Source organism: Oreochromis aureus, linkage group 9, assembly GCF_013358895.1.
Source record: "Oreochromis aureus strain Israel breed Guangdong linkage group 9, ZZ_aureus, whole genome shotgun sequence".
Lineage (NCBI taxonomy): Eukaryota > Metazoa > Chordata > Actinopteri > Cichliformes > Cichlidae > Oreochromis > Oreochromis aureus.
The window spans coordinates 33,024,285-33,036,131 of record NC_052950.1 but is presented as its reverse complement, the minus strand read 5'-3'; the positions used below and the strand labels follow the sequence as shown (position 1 = coordinate 33,036,131).

At 39.1% G+C, this 11,847-nt stretch overlaps 1 protein-coding gene across 1 annotated transcript; it reads left to right on the top strand.

The window, feature by feature from the left end:
• Positions 1-348: 348 nt before the first annotated feature.
• On the top strand, positions 349-11,102 carry LOC120441685 (zinc finger protein 431-like). The gene is made up of 3 exons (XM_039616937.1): positions 349-369; positions 8,779-9,375; positions 9,701-11,102. The coding sequence occupies exons 1-3, from the start codon at positions 352-354 to the stop codon at positions 10,313-10,315; spliced, it is 1,230 nt and encodes a 409-aa protein (XP_039472871.1). The 5' UTR covers positions 349-351; the 3' UTR covers positions 10,316-11,102.
• Positions 11,103-11,847: the final 745 nt, after the last annotated feature.

The window sequence follows — 11,847 nt, the reverse complement described above, 5'->3', positions numbered from 1 at the left end:
TCCTTCTCCCAAACCTTCAAACAGGACTTTCTGGCCCTGTCATAGTAAAGGGCTGCTTAGAATATTAGAGCCAATGTCACAAAGTTCCTCCTGAAGTATAAGTGAGTGAGAGAGTTCCCTCACTTTGCAGCACAACACGTCTCACAAGATTTCTACAAGCAATCAGAGTGAAATTTGTACTTTGTGTTGTCAGATGAACATATGAGACACTTTGACTCTTCAGTGCAGTGTGGAGCCTAACAAAGATCTGTTTTGTGTCCCAGCTGATCAGCAGGAGGAGAAGAGTCTGACGGAGCAGCAGAGGAACATTTTCAGCCATCTGGACTCAGCTGAGTCACTACAGAGGAAACAATGAGCTCAACACAGAAGGTGAGGAAAATATCACAGTTTCACCAAATAATCAGTCACGTCTAAAACTCTCATACTTCTAACCTTTTATATGACTGTGTTGTAGGGCTGCCACGATTAGTCGACTAGTCACGATTACGTCGACGACTGATTTAATAGTCGACGCGTCGTTTGAAGCTTTGTAAGATCCCAAAAGACGCAGGAATAAGTTGTAGTATTTAAGAGTGTAATAACGGACTGAAACAGAAGATGGCAGCACTGCATGTACAAGGATGCCAGCTGTCGTTAAACCCCAAAGAAGAAGTAGCTCTCTCCCAGAATTCATAGCGCGGCCCTGCTCAGTTTGCAACAATGGCGGCAGCTAGTTAGTTTTAATACTACTCTTATTATTCTTTCTGGGTCACAAAATAAACGTTTAACATATTTTCAGGCGCGAATGTAGCTGTGTAAACCTCAAATATCCGCTCAGTTTATCAAGACACCACATATTTTCAAAAGCGCTCCGACGTTTGGGGAGACGTCTGTTACCCACTAGCTCGATAGCTAGCCGGGGGCAAGGCTCACTAGAGCCCGTGAAAACACCGGACTCCCGGCAAATCGTTTTCAAACCCACCGCAGTCTATCGCTACTCAGGTTAAACATACGTAAGTCACTTAGATAACTTAAACATGTTATTGTTTGGCTTTCTTTTAGTATTTGTTCCTGAGTAAATTGGTTTGGCTGACATTAAAGTTATAGTTTTTACACAGCTGAATAAACTTCAAGCAGACACCTGATTCTCAGAAGTGTGAGATGCTCGAGAATATACTCCAGTGTCCTGTTATATTTTAGATAGCAAGGAGTTTATTAAACTTCACCAAAACAATCTGCAAATTTCATTAAAATTTAATAAACTATCATCTTGTCTGTATTTTTAGTTAGCACATACCTTAAACACTTAAAGCTATAAGCTAATGATAGTTATATAAGAGCAGATGCATGCTGGTGCGTTTTACGTCCAATGGATGCATGCTCTGATTAGTCGACTAATCGCAAAAATAATCGTTGACTAGTCGACTATCAAAATAATCGTTTGTGGCAGCCATACTGTGTTGTATATTATACTGTAGTATGTATTTTTAAATTATATTTACAAACATTAAGAAGTCAAAAGCAATTATTATTCTTTAGTATTATTATTATTATTATTATTATTATTGTGATTATTATTATTATTAGTAGTAGTAGTAGTGTTATTTATTCAATTTTCATTCAATTCAGTGTTACTTAAACAGCGCCAATTTTTTTCAACTTTTGGAGAACAGCAAATGAACTGTACAAAAGAAAATGCAAATGCTATTTATGGTCTCCTCACAACAATGATAAGAAAAATAAACTGGGCCAAACTGGGATGTTTGTTAATACAGAGATACACGTGTTAATGTGATCTCTGGTATCCCACTCAGAGACACAGGTCTCCGAGTGTCCAGCGTTCAGACGGCCACCTGATGACAGTCTTTGTCCTGGTCAAAAATGACTCCAAGGTTCCTCACAGTGTTACTGGAGGCCAAGGTAATGCCATCCAGAGTAAGAATCTGCTTAGATAACATATTTCTAAGATTTTCAGGGCCGAGTAAAATAACCTCAGTTTTATCTGAATTAAGAAGCAGAAAGTTAGCGGCCACCCAGGTCTTTATGTCTTTAATACATTCCTGCAGTTTAGCTGATTGGTGTGTGTTATCTGGCTTCATGGATAGATAGAGCTGTGTGTCATCTGCATAGCAGTGAAAATTTATGCTATGTCTTCTAATGATGCTGCCTAGGGGAAGCATGTATAATGTAAACAGAATTGGTCCTAGCACTGAACCCTGTGGAACACCATAATTGACCTTAGTGTGTGAAGAGGACTCTCCATTTACTTGAACAAATTGGAGTCTATTAGATAGATATGATACAAACCACTGCAGTGCAGTACCTGTAACACCTACAGCATGTTCTAATCGCTCTAATAGGATATTATGGTCAACCGTATCGAACGCAGCACTGAGGTCTAGCAGGACAAGCACAGAGATGAGTCCACTGTCAGAGGCCATAAGAAGATCATTTGTAACCTTCACTAAAGCTGTTTCTGTGCTGTGATTAGCTCTGAAACCTGACTGAAACTCTTCAAATAAGCCATTCCTCTGCAGATGATCTGTTAGCTGTTTGACAACTACTCTTTCAAGGATTTTTGATATGAAAGGAAGGTTGGAGATTGGCCTATAATTAGCTAAGACTGCTGGGTCTAGAGATGGCTTTTTAAGTAAAGGTTTAACTACAGCCACCTTGAAGGCCTGTGGTACATAGCCGATTATTAGAGATAGGTTGATCATACTTAAGATTGAAGAATGAATTAATGGCAGGACTTCTTTGAGCAGTTTTGTAGGAATGGGGTCTAAAAGACACGTTGATGGTTTGGAGGAATTAATTATTGAAGTTAACTTAGAAAGATCAATTGGAGAAAAAGAGTCTAATTGAATATCAGTGGTACTAAGAGTAGCTGTAGATGATATTACATCTGTGGGATGATTATTGGTAATTTTTTTCTCTAATGATAAGAATTTTCTTTGTGAAGAAGTTCATGAAGTCATTACTAGTTAACGTTAAAGGGATTGTTGGCTCAGTAGAGCTCTGACTGTTTGTCAGCCTGGCTACAGTGCTGAAGAGAAACCTGGGGTTGTTCTTATTTTCTTCAATCAGTGACGAATAGTAAGATGTTCTGGCTTTGCGGAGGGCTTTCTTATAAAGCAGCAAACTATTTCTCCAGGCTTAATGATGATCCTCTAAATTTGTGGCACGCCATTTCCTGTCCAGCTTACGAGTTATCTGCTTTAGCCTACGTGTTTGAGAATTATACCACGGAGTCAGGTACTGATTTGAGGCCTTAGTTTTCCCAGGAGCTACAGTATCCAGAGTCGTACGTAGTGAGGAGGTAAAATTATTAACAAGATAATCGACCTCTGTTGGAGTAGCGTTCAGATAGCTGCTCTGCTCTATGTTGGTACAGGGCATTGAAGATGATAACAGTGGGTGGATTATATTCTTAAACTTAGTTACAGCACTTTCAGAAAGACATCTACTTTGATAAAGTCTACTCTCCACTGCTGTGTAATCAATTATTGTAAATGTAAATGTTATCAGGAAATGATCAGACAGCAGAGGGTTTTCAGGAAACACTGTTAAATGTTCAGTTTCTGTGCCATATGTTAAAACAAGATCTAGAGTGTGATTAAAGTGGTGGGTGGGTTCTTTTACATTTTGAGAGAAGCCAATTGAGTCTAATAACAGATTAAATGCCATGTTGAGGCTGTCATTTTTAGCATCTGCATGGATGTTAAAATCACCCACAATAATTATTTTATCTGAGCTGAGCACTAAATCAGATAAAAAGTCTGAGAAATCAGAGAGAAACTCTGTGTAAGGCCCAGGTGGACGATAGATGATAACAAGTAAGACTGGTTTCTGAGTTTTACAGCTGGGGTGGACGAGGCTAAGCATCAGGCTTTCAAATGAATTAAAAGTTTGCCTGGGTCTTTGGTTGATTAAGACCAGTTCAATTGAGGTTTGAATGAATCTCTGCTACACTTGATGTAATCTAACTCTGATTTGAGCACCACAGTCACTGTGCACCAGTCACACACTGTTCTTTACTTTAAATCCATCACAGTTCAGCAAACTAACCTGTTTATCCTGCACTAACCTGCAGAGGATCTTCATGCAATCTTTTAATACTCCAGTTAATATGTCTCAGATTGTTTTGCAGCATCTTTTAGTTTATGAAAAAACATAAAGTCACATGTACAGACCCAATATCTGATTTTAACACATGAGGACTTACATGTAAGCTTTAATCTGCAGTTGATCAAATCCCACTGAGCAGTCCTTCCCTTTAAATCTAACCTCTCTTCTTCCTCTCCTGTCCTGTGTGTCTTATCTTTCTCCATCTCTGAGTGAAGTTAGCTCTCTTTCTTTTCTCTCCATGTGATGTACAGCAGCTGGACCTTTAGCCAGCAACACACTGTGAGACAAAACTGCACACAAACAGTTTGTGTGTTTGCTGATGTTTGTTGAGCTGATAGAAATGCTGCATTTGAAATTACCTGCCACTTAAAAATATTACTCCATTTATGCTCGCTCGTCTTCTGCATGGATAGCTAGATGCTGAAGTAGAGCTGGGCGATAGAACGATAACGATATGTATTGTGAAATAAGTTTTTCTCGATAGAAAAATTAAACTATTGCGATAGACCTCACCTCTCTTGTCCTCTTAAAAAAAAAAAGAAAGAACAGCCAATCCAAATTAAGTAGCGCAGAGCCGAACCAATCACAGCCGCAGCGTCACGTCACGTGACTTGTTACGTACAGCACAAGTGCCAAGGCGCACATGTGTATTTGTTTTTGCAGCCGTGCAGCCCGGGTAATGAAGGAAATGAGTTTGCCGACTAGAGAAAAATCAACCGAGAGCGTGAGCGAAGGTTACCGAAAAGAAAACCTATGATGGTTCCAATGCCGGAGAGCTTGTTGAGCGGAAGGGCCACAGAAGTTCCGTAGTGTGAAGGTATTTCGGCTATTTCAAGTCTGACAAAAAACAGAGTAGCGCGCACTGTAAATTGTGCCGAAAGCAAGTCTGGAAATACAATAAAGCGGTGCATGCTCAATCTCTGACTGAAAGCGCTGATTCGTCATTCGGCTTTTGTCAAACTAAAGTCACTGTTAAAACTGTTTGAAAAGCTAAGCTATACAACAAGGAGAGATTGAGAATTTCCTTTTAGTTCTCAGTTTATTTGATATTGACAAAAGTTAGTCAATTTTGTCTTTTCTTCTGTAAAACGAACTAAGATTTATTTTTAGAATTAAAATTTTCTTTCTAAGTGGAATTGACAATTTAGTCTGTTTTGTTTGTTCTATTTTGGAACTTAAACGCTTTAGCGGCTGCGTTTTGTGTAGTTTGCAATATTTGCCTTTATTTATCTGAAACTGAAGTCTCATGTTCCTTAAGTACATCTACTATGCCTGCACGATTTTGCATAAAATGAGAATCACGATTTTTTTTGCTTAGAGTTGAGATCACGATTCTCTCACGATTTTCTTTTCCAGTATAAATATTTATTGCACTTATTAACTGCACATCAACTTCGTAACAGTTGAGACTGAACATAAAAACAATAAATAAACATAAAAACAATAAATGCCTCACATTTTGTCGTTGCCGCAAAATGTTGTACTGCTTGAAATTCCGTCTCCACCGTTGCTCGACACTGCGTGTATAGAGCAGGTAGTGCAACAATAGAAAAATAGTTGCGGGACTGCGTAGCGTTTGTCTAGGGTGTTGATCATTTTTCTAAATCCCTCGTTTTGCACAGTGTTGATGGGAGCCATATCTTTGGTCAGGTGATAAGTAATAGCCTCCGTAATTTCTTTGTGCCTGCAGGAGTTCGACGTGTATAGGGAAGCGCTGTATAAGGTTCCCGTTATTGATGTTTGGGTGGTTGACAGGGACGGATTTTCTCCTGTCACTTTCTCATCATCCCTGACGTGTTCTCCGTTGTTTTTTTTCCTGCCAATTTGAGCATCACACGGCACAGCTTCTGTATCACGTGGTATAAGGCTCCGCCCTTTTCATTTGTTGAGCAGGAAGAGTGAGCGCTTGTTTTCATGCAGATTACCTCCCGTACCAAAATGCGGTACAATCGTCGTAGTCTTTTTTAAAAAAATCATTATCATTTGGTGTCAGATTTATTCTAAAACACTTCTTCAGTTGAGAATCAAAGAGGAGAAACACACACTGCAGTTATTTACTTGCAAGCAAGGGCAGCCACAGCACTCGCACAGAAGTGCGGGCTCTGAGACTTGCGCCGTGCCACTGCCCTGGTCTTTATTTATACATCATTGTGTGTGTTTGTGTGTGTATGTGTGTGTGGGGTCAGAGTGTGACCCCATAAATGACTTCCTTAAACCTGCTGGTCTGGAAGTCCAGCAGTTCATCTAAACTAAAGGCACTTAGACTAAAACAGACATAGATACGTTTATCCTATCATAAAACAATAAGACAAGGTATGACCTCTCCCATGCTCCCAGGATGTGGGTTTAAATGACAGAACACCCTGGAATGCACACAAAGCCTTTTACAGCCTACTAAAGATCACACATCCTATCACTACACAATCGATTATACACCTCTAAGCATATATGGAAACTTATATTATTAAAAGATTATACTGACTACTAAGTACAATTTTCCATTGACATTCCCTCCTGTTGTCAGTATAACTTTTAAGTGAGATATCAGTATGTAACATCTTGTTATACATTTTCTGTTACATCGTCATTAATCACACAAAGTCTTCATGTTCCAACAGGTCGGAGTCATTATCATCACTTTTCACGGCCATGTATGCAGCAATAGTCGAAAATATTATGTGGTTAATCAATCATATCATATACATGTTACAAAAACACAAAATAAAAGTAAAAATACTCCCACTCCGATGAGTAGTCTTTTAGCACCTGGCTTCAACCTTAAGTATTGTGTTTTTGGCAGGTCATAGATGTTCACTTATATTATTAAAAGATTATACTGACTACTAAGTACAATTTTCCATTGACATTTGGAAATGAGATCGCACATAAGTATGAATTGAGATCGCAATTTTCTAACGATTAATCGTGCAGCCCTAACATCTACCCTGTTGAACTTATTATGGGAAATAAATATTTAAATCAAAACAAGCTGCAGATTATTTCACATTTTACTCGTGAGCAACGGCACATTTAAATCTTACAAATACAGTTATTTGGCTTATATCGTGATATATATAGTTATCGCCTGAAATGAAAGAAACATATGATATGAAAAAATCTTATATCGCCCACCTCTATGCTGAAGTATTGTTACTGCAACTTATGAGCACCTGCAGTCATTCAGGTGCTGTGCAAAAACAAAAAGAAGAAAAACATTGGCCCACTCACAGTTTTGCCTCTTTCATCTCTTTTTATATTTCACACCCTGGTGATACGTACATGAACAGGATTTCCTTTCATGTGTTACTGTTTAGGTTCATATTGATTTGATGTTTGATGTCTGCAGTGATGAAATAACTCCAAAAGTAACACATCTGTTTTTTTAAATGTAAGGAGTAAAAGTAAGAACCCTCAGGTTACAAACAGACATTTTCCTACATTGAACAAAGCTAGTAACTGTTACACTGAGTTTATTATGATTGAAGAAATCAGAAATTCATGGAGATATATAAAGTTCAAAAAGTGTAATTGCATTCAGGCATATTGATCAATTGATTGCGATTAAATACAGAAAGTTGAGCGATTTATTAGTTTATTTATTAGGTTATTATTTTTAATCTATTGACAGCACTGCTTTAAATGTATCAATAAAAGAGCTGCAGCTTTCACTGACAGCACATCTTGTGGTACTTTAACCTTTGTACTGTTTAATCAATTAATTTTGCAGTTAACATGTGAACATGTTGGATGATTTGTCTGCTGTCACTGGGTGGTGCTGAGGTCTGAATCTGAGGGAAGCTCCTGGAATCACGAAGAGAACAGAATCATCACAAACTGAAAGATAAAGTTTTTCCCTCAAATCTGAAATGAAGCTGATCCTCTCTGTCCTCACACACTCGGGATCTGAAGTTCTTCTCTTACATATTTTCCTTTCTACAGCTCTGCTGACAGCTGACATATGAGCTGTTTATCAGAAAAGGACAAAGCCTTATATACTAACAGATTTTGCAATATGTTTTGAGTTGTTGGTGCTTTGTAAATTGATAAAAATGATATGATGGAGCAGGTTTCGGTCCTTGTTCAGTCTGCTGCTGCACTGTGATCACCAACATACGCAGGTATTATAACTGGTGTTTCAGCGCTTGCCTGGGTATTGGACAAGAAATACTAAAGCTTCAAATTATTTCTCTCAGAGCATGTAAGCTGTACAGAGTAATGTACATGTAACTGTGAACAATAACTTATTAAGAATCATCCAGACTGTTTCTTTTAACCAGAATATTTGAAACAAACTTTATTTTAATGTAAGCTACCAAACAGCTGTAGTTGGTTTCAGTGCATAAATATTGGGCTTTACTATTTTAATCTATAGTTAATGATTGAAAAATTATCTGAGCAGATTGCTTTATTTATTTCTGACCCCACTCCCGTCTGCTAACATGGAGGAGGCGGGGCTTATGATCTATATCGCAGCCAGACTTATTTTTAACACCAGGTTGGATGTAATGTGTTAGAACTACCAGTAGGTGGTGATAAGAGACCTTTAAGGTGTTTGGTGCCACACTCCACCATCAGGTTTAAAACTAGTGTTAATGGAGGGAGTTTGAAGGTTCAGTTTGTTCCACGACTGCATTTCACTCACTGCCTCTGTTTGTATCTCTGTCACTGCAGGACCAACATGGAGCGAGAAGTCAGCGCTCTCAGGAGGCCGACAAACCTCACAGAAGAAAGGGAGAGAAAAAATACACCTGTGACGAGTGTGGGAAGGATTTTACTGGGAAGGCTAATCTAAAAAAACATCAGGTCATCCACACTGGAGAGAGACCGTTCAGCTGTGACTTGTGTGGAAAGACTTTTTCCTGGAAGGATGCTCTAAAACAACACCAACTCATCCACAGTGGAGTTAAAGCGTACAGCTGTGATCAGTGTGGCAGAGCTTTTGCTCAAAGTGGTAGCTTACAGAGGCATCTAGTTACCCACTCTGGAATTAAGGCATACAGCTGTGACATCTGTGGGAAAACTTTCAGCCATATACGGAATCGAAATAGACACCTACGCATTCACACTGGACATGATGTGTACTGCTGTGATCAGTGTGGCAGACATTTTACAACACATGCAAAGTTACAACAACACATGTTTACCCACACTGAGGGACGACCTTATAAATGTGACCTGTGTGAGAAGACTTTTAAATCTCCACATTACCTGAGAGGACACCAACAGATCCACACCAGAAAGAGACTCTACAAGTGCAGTTACTGTGAGGTATGTATTTATATTGTTATCTTGTCATTTTAGCCTGACTGTTTGGAACAACTCTGCTCATTAAACTGTGTTAGCATGTTAGCAATTCTACTGCATGGAAAAGCAGCTCTGAGTGATTATTCAGATTTTCATGTCAGTTATGATCTTAGTATTACTGTAGTATTATGGTGGTAGTATTGTAGTTATTGCAGCCCAGTAAACTGAGTGTGTTAACTGAAACAGTAAAATGTAATTGGACGTCTGCAGAGATGCTCTTTATTTCAGGCGACGTTCAGGATAAAAATGTTGAAGGACTGACTTACACTGTCTTTGTGTCTTTGTTTAGAAGCAGAGCGACACAGATGGATCCAGTTCTCATTCCTGTCATCACTGTGGTGGTGGGAAAGACTTTCGTTGTGACCTTTGTGGGAAAACTTTCAGTCACCAATACACTCTAAAAGTACATCAACGTAAACACACTGGAGACAAACTGAAATACTGCAAAGAATGTGGGAGAAGCTTCACCACATCAAGTAGATTAAAACGCCATGAACTGATTCACAGTGGGGTTAAAAAGCACCTCTGTGATCAGTGTGGGTCATCCTTCATTACTGCAAGTCACCTTGAAAAACACAAACGAGTCCACACAGGAGAGAAACCATTTAAGTGCAGAGACAGTGACAAAAGCTTCTCACAATCAGGTAATCGTATTTTCCCTGAACGTGCACACATGGAAGGAAACTACAGCTGTGACCAGTGTGACAAGAGCTTCAGGAATCTCAGTTCATACTCTGAACACAAACGATCCCACGTTACTAATAAACTGTTTCACTGTTACCAATGTGCCCAAACATTCACCTCATTGTCTGCTCTGTGCAAACATCAGCGTGATCACTCAGGGCTGAAATCACTCCCATCACTGGATCACAGTGAATCTGAAGAGACAGAAAGATCCTCTTGAGGTTTGAGGGTCAAACTTAACGTCAATGCTGACATCACGATTACGTGATTAAAAAATGTTACACAATTAATCCGTTCTGGAGCGCAGAATGACTCAAAATCCCTGAAATGTCTCTGTCAATGCATTTTACACAGTTTGTCCAAAGTTGGTGCATTCTGCGCTCCAGATGGGTTAAAAATTGTAATCGTGTCAATCTTAATGACAGCATTAACAGCATATATGTAAAAACTGAGTGTGAGGGCCCTCGGTGCACCTGCTTGCTGCTGTGCTGACGTCTCACACACAACCTGTTGAAAGGGGAGGGGGCGGGCTGCTTGATTATGATTCATATTGTCACTCCAAGCCTATTATGTATCAATAATTTTTCCTGGGTTGTGTGAAATCCCAGAAAAAAACCACACATCTGCTTACCTGGTATTGTCCTGAAACAAGATAACATTCATTAGTAGGGATCGAGAAAACTGCTGTTTACCTTTGTTAGCCACTTGGCTATGATAGTAAACAGTAGACAGACAGTAGAGACTGATGTGACTTATTGAATCTTTTGGACTGTGTTCAGCATAATATTAATGGGCCACTAATTGGAAGAGCTGTATTGTTGATTTGTCTGATATTTCAGTGTGTGATGAATTATAATGACTGTTTGTTATCCATTTGCAAATTCGTTATGTTTGTGCTTAAAGGCTCTTCACCATGGGGTTTGCTTCACTTTGCTTTCTCGCTATATTCTGTGTGTAATTTCTTACTGTCCATATAATTCTGTGTATTAAACTCTGTTCCAAGAATATTACTCTTTTCCAGAGGATCTTTTCGAGTGCCTTGATTTTAACTGAATCTAAAAAATAGCTGGATCTTCACAGAGATCCATGATGCCTTTGCGACCAAAGCAGACAGCGGTATAAAGGCTGTCTCCAGCTATACTACACAATACTTCTATACGATTTGAGTAAGACAAAAGTTGTACAAACGCATTCATTTTTTAGAAGGGTTTTAAAAATGTCCAATGTTGAGGAGGTCCTGATGTGAAGGGGCAGTTTGTTCCATAATTTAGGAGCAGTCACAGCAAAGGCCCGGTGTCCTCTGTGTTTAATCTGGACTGTGGACAGCTAAGAGCATCTGATCCACAGACCTCAGTGATCTTGCAGGAATGTACCAATTTAAAAAATCAGAAAGGTATGAGGATGCAAACCCATGCAACACCTTAAAAACAAATAAAATCTTAAAATTAATTCAAAAACTGACTGGGAGCCACTGTAAGGATGCCAGTATGGGACATATGTGGTCTCGGTTGCGTGTGCCCGTTAGTAACCGTGCTGCAGCGTTTTGGACCAGCTGCAGTCGGCTGACTGATGACAGACTAACACCAGAGTGAAGACTATTACAAAAGTCGAGGCGAGCTGAAATGTATTAGCTAATATATATTTGTGTGTTGCCACACCTTCATTTTCCCGAGACATTCTATTTTAAAAACACTCCTTTAGTTTTTTGTCATAAAATCTTTCATCAGTTGCATAAATTGTAACACTGCTCAT

Excerpts from the sequence above, each read along its gene's own strand:
- LOC120441685 (XM_039616937.1), top strand. Across the intron at positions 9,376-9,700 it reads ACAAGTGCAGTTACTGTGAG|AAGCAGAGCGACACAGATGG; the intron begins GTATGTATTTAT and ends GTCTTTGTTTAG.